This window comes from Amphiura filiformis, chromosome 12 (assembly GCF_039555335.1).
Source record: "Amphiura filiformis chromosome 12, Afil_fr2py, whole genome shotgun sequence".
Classification (NCBI taxonomy): Eukaryota; Metazoa; Echinodermata; class Ophiuroidea; order Amphilepidida; family Amphiuridae; genus Amphiura; species Amphiura filiformis.
In genome coordinates this window covers 41,711,599-41,725,617 of record NC_092639.1, presented here as the reverse complement: position 1 = coordinate 41,725,617, position 14,019 = coordinate 41,711,599, and the positions used below count along the sequence as shown (strand labels likewise).

Below are 14,019 nucleotides of genomic sequence, written 5' to 3'. Positions count from 1 at the left end.
GTAACCCCCTCCTCCCTCCACAAATGTGGCTATGTACTTGCTTCTAGTTATTATGTATTCCATACCGGCATTGGGCTTAATAAATTGAATAGAGACATTCCATTGTAGATGATTATAAAAACGTTAAGATTACATGTAGTTGAATAGTCCAATTAGTACACACCTTCACCTTGTATTCGCTATTAGTCACAACTACAGCTATAGTCGACTAATTGGACTTAGTCTTGCAACCCCCCCCCCCACACACACACACACACACACACCCTATACTTCAGCGCACCTGGTGGTGCTAACGCAGGACGTCATGACTGTACATCTTAAAATACACAACTACAAGATCTACATGTACTACATTTTATTTTATTTTTTGCTGTCTTTTTTTATTAACCATTAAATAATTTCTGATTTTCCGTTCCAGTTTGCCTCGTATGTGTCTGCCCAGGTTTGACTTAATTTCTGCAGTTTCATTTTAGTATTATATTATGACCAAATTATAATTTATGTATTACCAAATATAAGTTGTTACCAAAAATACCCAACAAGCATTTATTATTTACTTTACAACTCAGTAACCAGTATAATGTATTGTAGCTAATATTTGTAACCCCCATGGCCACTACCAGCTAAATTCATCTAAGAACTGTTTTGATTGGTTACAAATAGCCCGTATAAATTCCTTAGAGATCTAAAAGCTGTATTTTGATTGGTTACAAAGAGCCCTGTATCATAATATTGAACCAATCAGAGATATGATAAGAATGGCCAGTAGGGCTGACAATGCTTAAGTGCCAAGAGATCTCTATTGTGATTGGTTACTCAGATGATTATACCATATAATTAACCAATCAAGGGCTCTGTAAAAGGCAGTAGTGTCCATGGGGCTAACCTAGCCATAGGCTGTAAAATATTATTGTAGTGTCTTTATTTTATGTGTTAATTATAGTGTGTAATAGCCCTAGGCTTTGGACAGAATGAAAAAAGTTGATGAATTAATAAATGATTAAGGATAATCCTGTAAAGGGTTTAAAGGAGTTGTATACGTAAAAAAAATTACGTATGTTTGTAACGGTAAGCCAGTATGTGTTATATTTTCTTTTATATTATTATTATTATTTCAAGTATTATTATTATTATTCCATGGTATCACATGTATAGTCCCTGAGACAGTTCATATATGTTTATATTCTTGATTATTGTAGTATGCATGTTACCAACCCACTGAAATATACTATAGTCTGTTCCATATAAGTTGAAACATGACCCTATCTATTAACCTTTGACCAAAGTCACCTTTCTCTAAATGATCTAAAAGTATGTTCTACCATGAGATGGCAACATGACCCTTTTCAATTTGTGGAATATACATGCATTTTTAGGTGTAGGTCATGTTGCAGCTTATACTGAACAGACAATTATTCATGTATAAATATTGTGCAAATAATAACGCCTAATCTTGCAATGATAAATATCGAGCCAATAAAACTTACCAAGCAGCAGTTCTAAAACAATGGTCTTTTCTTGTTAGGTTTAATAATATTGTGTCATTCAATTGGTGCCTTCGTAAGGGATCGCCGGATCGGATAGCAATGTTTGCACAGTATTTGCATTCTGAATACGAGGAATATCCTTCTGATATGAAATAATTTAGATTTTTTGAAATTCGAGATATAATACAAATTTTATGGCAAATTATACAAAATTGATATTTTTGACATTTAACATCTCGTTAGAGTAGACTTTATAAATCTAATGATATGTACTTAAAAGTATGTAGCTGGAAGGAAAAGCCGCCTATCATTTGAAAATGTTGACCTTTCGTATTGAAGATATACATTGGTTTCCCCAGAAGACCTAAAAATGTTAGGTCCCTTTGGGAAACTTTCTGTATATCTTAAGTACGAAAGATTAAAATTTTTAATTGATGCTTGGCTTTTCATTCCAGCTACAATAGACTTAAGTATATATCATTATATTTATTAAGTTTACTTTGAGGACTGTTAATATCGAAAATATAAAAGATGAATTTTAATAATTTGCCATAAAATTTGTATTATATTGCGAATTTCAAAAAGTTATTTGATATCAAAAGGACATTCATCGTATTCTGAATGCAATTCGATATGTCTGATGTGCTCTCATGTCCCACAAAAAATGCCGTGCAAAATGTTGCTATCCGATCCCTTAAGCATCATTGGGATATTTAAGGGACTTATAGACTCTGAATATTCGGCGTAGAATTAGTATTCATTATCCAGTCTTCCTATTCATGTTTATCTTCTAACCAATAGGCATCAATGGGACTTGACCTATTTTGCTGTGTAACCTAGGTTACGAAACATCCTAAATGGTGCAATCTTATCCTTATTTGAATTGTTTTATCAAAACGAACAATTTGACACCTCTTGTCAAAATCGGAGCACGTTGATGTTTTTGACCCCCATAGAGCCAAAAATGTGACCTTTTCGGTTATAACTTAAGAATGGTACGTCCTAGATAGGTCAAACTATAAATTTTCTGAATCCTTGTGACTGGAGGAATACATTGGAATGGTTTTTAACATAATTTGAGCAACAAATTACACCCTGTGTAAAGTTCGATGACCTTTTTCCGCCAAAAGCCACTCCGGTTCAATTGCTATACGCCGTAGAAGTGACGTCATAATCGGATTAAATTCCATAGCAATAGATGAATACAATTTTTGAATAGACCGGCCTGCACTACAAACCGATTACAATTATCACCTGTGTATGTCAGCAAACATAGATTGAATACAATACCGCTCTTTTCATCTTACAGGTGCGAGTGATCAACTTTTCTTTGACATCTAGGGTTCAATGCATCGGTACCGCGTGAACGTGTAATGCAGGGCGGTATAGTCAAAATTGTATTCATTTATTGCTATGGTAGTTAATCCAATTAACTATGTCACTTCTACGGCGTATTAGGCATTTTTGTGTAGCCCATGATGTCAACTGCAGCTTTGCCCCCCCCCCCCCCACTGGTACCAAACACCCATCTGACATGACAGGCTCACACACTAATTTGGCAAATGGAGAAAAAAAATCTCAGAAAAAGAGTAAAACACAAAAAAGAGCATTTTGCTACTAAATATAAATAAATAAATAAAATACTACTGAAAAAAACAAAAGACTTCTATCATGATGGAGACAAGTTATTGATTCATATGACTGATATCAGTAGCATATACAGCCCTTTTAAAATGGGTGCCCCCCTGGTATAAATATAGATATTGGAGAAAAAGAGAAGAGAAACCTGTGTGCATGTGATTTTGATGAATAATCTCATATTTGACCAATTTCAGCTTTAAAAAAGCAAATTTGGGTGCGCTTCACGCGAATTTGTTCTAATTTAAACCATATTTGACAATGTAAGCTTCAATATGTTATATTTATACGTTTCATTATCTTTAGCTCACCAAGAAATTCGCACCCCCGGTTGCTGAAGTTCTGTATACGTGCCTGACTGATGTTGTGTACAAAAGTTAACCTTTTCCAGGAAATCAATTGTTTAAAAACGCTAATATAACCTAAAATGTAAACTCAAAATCACTTTAACTGCACAGGCATTGTTTTCACAAAAGAACCCAGACAACAAACTTTGAGAGAGGTCAACCAACTTTTGACAAGAGGTGCTGCATTATCATGATTACCCATATATTTCATGGTTAAATGGAGTCAGCATGCATGACCACAACTATTGGATATTTCCTGTGCCCTTGTGTGTTGTTCCATGGATAATACAGGGTGTCCCAAAATTGTCTCGGGCAGAATGAAGGCCCTGTAAAATATGACGATTTCATCCAAACTACACCTGCTGTGTAAAATGAATGGAGAATGGAGATATATTTCTGTAAAACAAAAAAGAAACATGTTCTATGGGCCCACCCACGGACCCCACCCCACCAGGTTTTTTAATTTTAGGGTCATTTGTAAAAAAAGAATAGTAAATAACCCATCCAACTAATCCTATTTGAAAGGTCCATCCCTAAAACATCGGGTTTTTTTTATCACCTATGAGGCTAAGATGCCTTTAAAAAATTTGTCTCTCAAATATTTTGTAAAAAACTATTTGCTGTGTGTATGTTGTGTGCAGGATGTTTTATTATTGGGTTTTTTAGCCCACACTGTGGCAATATTTTTTTACAAACTAAGAAAAGCATGTGAAGAGACCCAGCGCATACAGCTATGTGCTAGTTTAAAGGAGGATTTCGTGATCCTAGCATCCTCATTTTATGACATTTTTCAGTAGATATCCACGAAAAAAGCTTATTTCCAAAATTTCAGTTGATTCCGATTTTGCGTTTGCGAGTTATGCATGATTATGTGTATTACACTGCTCCATAGACAATGTGTTGTAATTTCGTTCTGGTGCACCAGAACGAAATTCAAATTTGGCGATATTTTTGCTAAACGAATTAATCTGCAAGAAATATTTGGTACATAAACATTATGTAGCCAGAGGTATCCAGTGGTGTAAAAATCTCAACTTTTTTGGGGAAAAGTGGGGGGATGAGGCTGTGGATCACGAAATGCCCCTTTAATCAGGGAAGTGAAATGTGTCTCACTTCCTTGGTTTAAATGGCTTTCACATACTTTAACCTAACATGGAAGTACATTTACTTTTATGTAAAACTAATAACTTTGTTTGGTTCAGAAGCTAATAATAAATTGCACCCTTCAAATCATAATTTTGCCCATTATAGCTTATAAAATGTAAAACATAATATTAATAATAGTATATTGCAGCATACTTTATGTATAGCCCACTTATCGTTGAGACACCCTGTATTTATTAGTATTTGTATACAGGGGAACCTTTGGTTGTGACAATATCACTTGTATGTAAGCCGGTTTAGTCTACCCATGATATGGCAAATATTTAGTGGATGTCAAAATTCGCTGGTGCACTTTTCCATTTTAGGCCTATTACATGACTGTATTTTTGGAGATTTACTTTCAGGGCAGGATTCGATCTATAAAAGCTTCTATACTTCATGTGGGTTGGAGCCTGTGAATGAAACTACATACTGTAAGTTTTTGTTTAATACTTTCAAGTTCTATATTAATTCTTCTTCTTCTTCTTCTTCTTCCTTATAAGTGCCTCCCTCATATGTATGAGTATTGTCGCACTGCGTACAGACAAGCTGTACTTATTTTTTACTCTGGAACCTAGAGTAGATGAGTGTATTTTGAAGTACAGTCAACATGACCGGGATGATCCCCGGCCCTGCTCTTTTCGAATAGCCTGTGACGTTCTTTAACGTGCACACTACATTAATGTGAGAAAATATGCATGTACACGGGACCGACAGCTTAAAGTGCCCTCCGAAGCACTAAGCAAGTAGAGTGAAGTGTCTTGCTCAAGGACACAAAGAGCCGGACCTGGGATTCGAACCCTTGACCCTTGGGTTCACAGTCCTATGCCTTAACCGCTAGGCCACGCTCTCCTACAATTGTAGTAGTATTAATACTAATAATAAATTGACCTAATTCAGATGATGATGTCAGATGGTTTTTGACGAAACGCCGTGTTAACGAAACGTAACAAGTATTTGATTTATTCATGTACTCTTGATTTACCAACTGGATGAATATTCTACACCAAGATAGTATACTGTTATAGAATACAATAACATGAGCTAAACATGTCCGTGTGTATGTGGTGAGGATACAACCCAGCAAACACAAAATGTTTTACAAAATGTTTTTAAAAAAGTTTTTAGTCAACATATCAATAACATTAAATTTCAGGTTATATAAAAGTCATAAAAATCTCTATAGGAAAAACACTACAACAACATTTTAAAAATTTTGTTAAAATGTAAAATATATTTTTGCAAACATTTGAACGTTTTGTCTGGGAGGAGCTTGTGAAATGTTTAAAAGGTCTGTGACCTGATCGACAGCCTCATCCCCCATTTTTATTCATCAAAACTGGTATTTTGGTAAGTGTATGTCAGGGGCGTAGCCAGCTTTCTTGGTCAGGGGGGGCAAAATAAAATTTTTGGGGGCACAGATGAAAAAAATTGCAGTTGCATCATACAATACATAGAGACTGTATGTCTTGAGCTTCCCGAAAAGGGCCTTATTGGGATGATGTGCAGGCAGTAGCCTTGAAAAAAAAAATGGTATTTTACACTATTTTCTACCATTATTCGCTAAAAAGGGCTTTATTGTTACAATGTGCTTGGCGTGCGCTGAAAAAATTTGTATTTTACACTATTTTGGCCCTGAATTTTGCTAGAAAAGGGCTCCTTGCCCTTTTCTTTTCCTTTGCCCTCCTGATTTTCTCTTTCATTTTTTTTTGTCAGAGGGCACTTTTTCTTTCACTGCCCCCCTGCCCCCCGCTGGCTACGCTACTGGTGTATGTACTATCCTATAGGGCATTGTTGTACACGTTTTTGCTTCTCATATCAAAACTGCTGCAGCAATGCAACTCAAAATTTTGAAACATATTGTTTTAATGTTAAGCCTCAATCTAAGATAGAAAACAGAACATAAAAACAAAACATGACTGTATACCTTTAATTAGCTTAATAAATAGCCCCCAATAGATGTGAATTGGGATATTTCTCTACTGTATACCACTTCATTCATGTTTCTAAAAGAAGTGTAAAAACAATGGTAAAAATCTTTTCAGGATGTCAACAATTTTGATAGAGAAAAAAAAATAACTATCAAACAGAATTTTCTGGAATTTCCAAAATTAGAGTCGCTATTCTTTTGTACAGTAAAACAAAAACAACAACACTTTTTTGCTAGATTTTCCAGATTAGGGTCGGTCGGATGAGGACAAACAAACTACTTTTTTTTTAGTTAGGTCTTATCCAGAATTAAAATATGCATCTTTTAAAGTATGTGTGGGGTGAGAGAGATGCAAAGGTGGCTGATTTTGCATGCTATACAAGTAAATTATATATGGTGTTTGATAACAGTTGTAAATATACTTTTATTTCTGTTTCAGTTATTGCATTGTGACTCGCTATATCACACATACAGGCAGCAAGTCCTCTATTTATTGTGTTCAGTCTATTCCAGAATACCAGACAAGCCTATTTGACCTGTTTATTTGATATAGGCGAAGTCGTGTGAACTATATTATAATCATAAACACTATGATCTTATCATGCACTAGGCTACAAGGTGATCATATTGGCTATATGCCAAAGACAATTAATAAAAATTAATGTTAACTAAGTAAAAATTAATTGATGTATCAGAACCAGAGTGTGTGATTTAAGCTGTAGCCAGGATATGTAAAGGTTGCAGGGGCGGATCCAGGAATTTTTGATAAAGGGGGCGCCTTTTGGTCAACGACAAAAATCCCTGCAAAATATGGTGTTAAGGGGGTTACCCCCTCGAAAACTCAACGGTTTTGGCCCATTGTTTGCTGCTCATGGCGAATTTGTTCATTTTTTTATTTATTTCATTTTTTTAAAAATTCAGTTGGGCGGCGCCTTTTGCTAGGCAAAAATAGAGGGGGCGCGCGCCGGCTGCGCCCCCCCTAAATCCGCCCCTGGGTTGCGATGCACCCTCCCCACCCCATAAAATGCCAATCCAAATTTTTAAAAAGTCCATTTTTTTCTGTTTAAGAGAGTTGAAAATCAGCCTTTTTTGAAAGAAAAGTTTACACAAGGTCCAGTTTTTTGGTACAAAATGTTCAAATCTGGCATTTTTTGAAGGAAGTATGATACATGTAATATAATATTTTCATGATACTCCTGAAGAAGTGTCACTTGTCAAGTACAAACAAGAATCAGGACCAAAATACCCCATGAACAACTTGATATTGTGTCTTGTGACAGTGGACCAAATTGCCGGCAATGGTGCATTTGTTAGGGGGGAGTGTTGGGGTGTGAAGAGGGATGTGGTATATGTCTTTGTATAAGGTCTTTGTTTATATTGCTTATTGTATGCATATGTTTTGCTACCATGCGTCTTTCACTATATATATGTTCTTCATTCCTTCCTTGTGAGGGATGCTTGGTGTAGCCTAATTAATGTAGTTTGTATTTTAAGGTGTATTTCTTTAAGGATTTTTGTACACTTATTTTGTTTTTACTTTTATGTATGTGTGCTCTGCAGGCCCGTACGCAGGGGGGGTGCGGGGGGTGCGACCACACCTCCCCAAATTTGCAAAAGTATACAGAAAGTCCCCAAATTTCAGAATTTGCGAGCGTAGCGATCAAAAAAATCAGGTTTTTTACACTTTTTTGGTCAAAAAAGGTCCAAATTTAGGGAAGAAAGTCCACTTTTCACAAAATCGCCCCCCCCCCCTTGGCAAAAAAGTCCACTTTTTCAAAATCAGCACCCCCCCAAAAAAAATCCTGCGTACGGGCCTGGTGCTCTGTAAAGTGCATCGAGACTTTTGTATGATGCGCTATATAAATCTCTTTTATTATTATTTATTATTATATGTGTGTAAAATATTAAAGCACTACACATTAAGATACTTCAGTGATAGCTTCAAGTGCAAGGGGCAAGTATGATTATGTACAAAGTGTTCACCATGCAGGGACGGATCCAGGAATTTTTGATAGAGGGGTGCCTTTTTGGTCGATTTACGAAAAAATTGTGTTAAGGGGGTTACCCCTCGAAAACTCAACAGGTTTGGCCCATTGTTTGCTGTTCATGGCCGAATTTGTTCATTTTTTTGTAATTTCTTTCATTTTTTGTATTTTTTAAGTTAGGCCGGCGCCCTTTGCTAGAAAAAATAGAGGGGGCGCGCGCCGGCTGCACCCCCCTAAATCCGCCCCTGCCATGACTAAATGAGCAACAACTGGCTATCACTTTTAAAAAAATTTAAACAGAACTTGACCTACCAAACTGTGAAGAAAAGAATACATGAAATTAATAAAACAAAACAACTGACCAAAGACCTAATGTGAAACAAATAACCTTGCACAAGCTTTCAGCCTTTTTGCAGGGGTGTATAGTATAGTAAGCTGGTGGACAGGGTGGACAAAGTCCAGGGCCCAAGCAAAAGCGAAAATGAAATAAGAACTGATAAAGCAGATTGTATGGCCCACACTGCTCCTTGTCCATGGGCCCTGATGACACTCTTGCTACACCCCTGGTCTAATGGTGTATAATGAGCTAAAATTCATTTTAAAAGCTACACGTGTGATCTTCTGAGACAAATGTATTTTTTTTTTCATAATAAAATGCATCTTAAAGCCATATTATAACATTTGCTGAGGAGAACGCCCTCAAAATTATTTTTAAATTCTGGTTTTTACACGATTGTATTGTACTTTAGTCAATAAAGATACTCTGCAAAAATCAAGACTTTAGGTGCTGTAGTTTTGTCAAAATCCGAGATTTTGAATAAAACGATGGAACCGGCGTTTTATTATTACGATGGAAATATTAGTTGAACACGTATGCACAGTACGTACACGGCGTGCGGGTTACACATACACACACACCCGAGGATCGTACCGTATTACAACCGCGGGAGTATAACATGCGTGGGCGCTAGTGCGTAAATTCCAATTTTCTATGCTTTACCTCACTTGTTCGGCTCAAAATTAAAAGGGGATATATATCTGACATTTTATGGAAAATAAATACTAATCTATTTTTTACAAAAATGTTATAATATGGCTTTAATTCATCCTTCACCATTTGGAAATATGCAATGCATTCAATGTGAATAAAATAACCTTGAAAAAATACTCAATCAACTGATAACAAATATAAACATATCCTGTTGACTTTACTTCAGACTTTTGTCCGTCAACGATATATTTGTCTAATTAAATTTCAGAAATTTGCTTTAATAGGTGACAAAAATAATACGACTACCTAGAAACATGAGAAATATGTATTTCAATTTATGCTAATAAAATTGACTATTTTCAAGTAATTTCTGTAAGAAAATAGTCAATTTTTGATATTTTTCGGAACAAGTTGTTCACACTTTTTGAATTATGGGAAAATGTTGCGATATTCATTTTAGCAACACCTGCCTTTGTTTACATTAAGATAACAAAAAAGTTTGATATGTGTTTGACTTGTCAAATAAGACACTTGTCAACAACCTAATTCATAAAATTGGCTCCATTAAGGGGGTACTACACCCCTGTGGTAAATTTGTGACTAGTTTTGCATTTTCTCAAAAATAATTACACACTGGTAATAAAATTATGTATATTATTGGGGCAAGGAATCCAATTACTACACTGAAATTTCAGTGACTCAAGACAAGCGGTTCAGTATATATGATAGGAAACAAGGTACATGCTAGCGGTACCTTATTTCTTATCATAAATAACAAACCACTTGTCTTGGGTCACTGAAATTCCAGTGTAGTAATTGATTCCTTGCCCTATAATATACATAACTTTTGTTACCACTGTGTTATTAGTTTTGAGAAAAATGCAAAATAGACACAAATTTATCGAGGGGTGTAATACCCCTTAAACGATCAAAAAGAATGAAAAATAAGTAGAATTTTCAGAAAATGATTATGCCAAAGTTTAAACATGTTATAAAGCTCAACAACAATCAATTATCATTTTTAAGCTGGTCAAAAAATGTGTGTTTACATCATTATTAAAAAAGGGTTTTATTTTTTAAAAAAAATTCTCAATTGATGAGTCTGAAAGGTCACAATAATATTGACAAATCAATTGCAAATGTAGATAAAATCATTTGAACCCTATACAGGAAATACATCATATTTGCAATAAATGTAGTACATGGTCTTCTGCTAGTAAGCTTTGTTGCAAGGGTTATTAATTTTCATTCATTATAAGCTCTATAAATCTAAGCTTGGCTTCACATTGTGGATATTACATTCATTATTTCACAATACCGTGGCACAAATATGACAATACAAATAGTTTGGTTCATTAAACAACTTATAGGTCATCGCTGTTGCATAAAAAATAATTATGTACTGACTGACTGAAGTTGTATATGTACACTATCCATGCTATACTATTATAGTCACTAATTCTGTCTTTGACACTTCTGTGCCCCATACAGGTTGACTTGTGTACATGTACATACTGTAGTGATTGGTAGACTGAGCTGATATTATTACTGCAGGGATATGGGAGGTAAACTTACCTATCCTCGGGATGAGATCCCGGCTGATAAGACGTTTATTGTCACTGGCGGCAATACAGGTAAGATATTTTATTTCATATTTATTTCGAGCTATTTGTCATATTTAGTTTTGAGATATGGTTATATAGATTGTTTAAAGTCATTCGGGAGCATGTCCTAATGGTTAGGTACTTGCCTTTAGTGCATGAGGTCCCGGGTCCAATCCCCGGTGGTGTAGTTTTGCTGGGATATTGACTTGGGCAAAAAAATGTCTGAAATTAATTGGCAGCCTCTGTAGATTAAATTCCGACTTACGCTCTCCCCCATGGTTCATTTAGATATAGCCTAATGAATCATGAAAGTACATACTTCCCCCCTGGTTACGGGCCTGCCCATGTACAGAGAGCCATACCTGTACATGAATATCTCGCAGCCAGTTTTGAAAAGAGTAGGGTGTTAACCCCTGACTGTTCCCAACATGTCCTGAGTTCAAATGGACCCCAATGGAAATAAGCTTCAATAGAGGCTTTCTTGGGTTAACGTACGTTATCCAGGGTTGAAACCTGAACAAGTCAAATCAAGTAACGTGACTATTTAAAAAAAACCTGTTCTGTTTAAAGTTGGGCCGGGTATGTGGTTTGTATGTTTGTTTTTTGTAAATCTGATAAAATCTGTGCAAAATTTACTAAACAAAACTTGCAGTTTTGTTTCTCTCCCTAAGCTAAAATTTTTCTCCTCAAAATAAATTCACTCTCACATCTCACATATAAATAAAAACATGCTATATCACAGACCAGCAACAATAAATCAAAAAATATCCCCAGAATGCAAAATCTGAATTGTAAAACTGGGGGTTTTTTTGGTAATAATTTTTTGTAATAATGAAAGTAAAAAATCAATTACAATTCGAACAAAATGATGCAATTGCTTGATAGTATCACATGTGGTGACCTACTTCCACATAACCAGGATGTGATGATGAAAGTTTGTGGTTTCAGAAAAAAAAGGAGTGGGATATACTGTTATAGCCTTAGTATTCCATTAATGCTCTTTTAAAATTTAAAAAAGTTGTCAACTATTGGATGTCATTCTCCAATTGTCTCCTTTTTATGTATGATTTTTGTTGATAAATAACTTCAGGTAGACAGTCTATAATATCGAATTGATTAATTCGAATTAAACAATTCATTGATGTTAGCACTGGGTAGTAGCCATTACTGCCAGTAGACAGGAAGTCTAGAAAGTTGACCTCAACGCTGTAGGTGGTCTTCCTGTACTTTTGAATGGGACAGCAGTAACCTTGGGAATGTTTTAGACCAAAATTTTGGATTTTTCAGATTTTTTTCTAAGTTTGTGAGAGCATAACAAGACTATCCGTCGATGGATTTTTATTTCCGTCGGTAGATATTTTTAAAATTAAGTTTTTCATAACATATTAAAAAGGCAGAGACCCCTGATGATGTATAATAAATTAGCTAGGTAAGTTTTGAGTAACCTTGATGAAAATTATCAAAAAAGTGCCTATTCAATTGTGTGGGTACGGTCCCTCATCTGTCACTTGACTTGGTAGTCTTGTAACATGTCTAATGGCGCTACCCATGGCCACTCGATGAATTGTTTAATTCGAATTAATCAATTCGATATTATAGACTGGTAGAGAAGACATGAAATTTGTGATTTACATAACAAAGGATTGTACCATAACACGACCAACGGAGTGATACCTATTGGCGACATCGGCCTGTAGTAAATTCCAATTTTCTTTGCTTTGCTTTAGTTGTTCGGCTCAAAAATAAAAGGGATACATCTGATAATAAAAGCTAACATTTCATGTCAAAGAAATACTAATCTATTTTGTATGAAAATGTTATAATATGGCTTTAACTGAAGGTCCAGCAGGCTTCTAATAGTAATACCCAATGTTGAACAGTTTTATCCACATTAATTTTATCCACATGTTTGATTTTATTAAAGATTTCAAACACCCCCTAAACGAGTTATACCCTACCAACAAATTTAGCCCCTTAATAAGATAATTGAATATAGAATTTACCCCTAATGAGTTTTTGGCTATTAAAAATGCCCTTTTGGACTCGTAATTTACCAAAAATTTGAAAAGGTACCCTGAACAAGTTGTTCAGATTCAGAAAACTACCCTTATTCTTGAAAATCAGTGTTTTTTAGACCCTAAATGGGTGATTCTCTGAAAAGAGTAACTTTTAAGTCCCGCGACTTTCGGCGCTCATAAAAGTTTTAAAAGCGGATTGTTTTTTTCTTTTTTGGCTTAGTCATGGACTTTTGTATGTATAAAAATAGTTAAGAACATCCAAGTGGGGAAAAATTAATTTCTTGGAGTCAAAAAATTCCAAGGATGTGTAATCTCACCCCAACTTTTTAACATCCTACTGGAGATGACTATGTTGTATGCCCTGCACGATACCAACATAGGAGTAAACATCCAAGGACAAGTGGTGAACAACTTACGATTTGCAGACGACATTGCACTAATTGCTAACAGTGAAGAAGACCTCCAGACACTGGTTAGCCTCATTCATCAAAGCAGCTCAGCTTTTGGACTCAAAATAAATATCGCTAAAACAGAAGTCCAGGCCATATGCAAAGAAGACACCCATCTGAACATCACAATTGACAATACCCAGCTTCTGCAGGTAGAGGAGTTCACATACCTGGGAGGAAAGATCACCCAAAAGGATCCTGCTCAGAAGATATTAAACTTCGAATAGGCAAAGCCCTAGGAGCTGTGCAGAGACTACAGAGTATCTGGAGTGCTAAGGACATCCAAACCAACACCAAGATTGAGCTTTACAAGGTCCTTGTTTTGTCAATATTGCTATACTGAGCAGAAACCTGGACATTGAAAAGAGAGGATGAGAATCGACTGCTCACTTTTGAGATGATGTGCCTTAGGAAAATAATGGGAGTA

At 35.5% G+C, this 14,019-nt stretch overlaps 1 protein-coding gene across 1 annotated transcript in view; it reads left to right on the top strand.

Annotated features, from left to right (window-relative positions):
* The first annotated feature begins 4,832 nt into the window (after positions 1-4,832).
* LOC140166212 (retinol dehydrogenase 14-like) overlaps positions 4,833-14,019 on the top strand; it is a 51,860-nt gene continuing 42,673 nt past the window's right edge. Inside the window, exons 1-2 of the mRNA XM_072189613.1 lie at positions 4,833-5,049; positions 11,013-11,155. Coding sequence (XP_072045714.1) covers positions 11,080-11,155 — 76 coding nt within the window. The 5' untranslated portion in view covers positions 4,833-5,049; positions 11,013-11,079. The remainder of the gene's footprint in view (positions 5,050-11,012; positions 11,156-14,019) is intronic.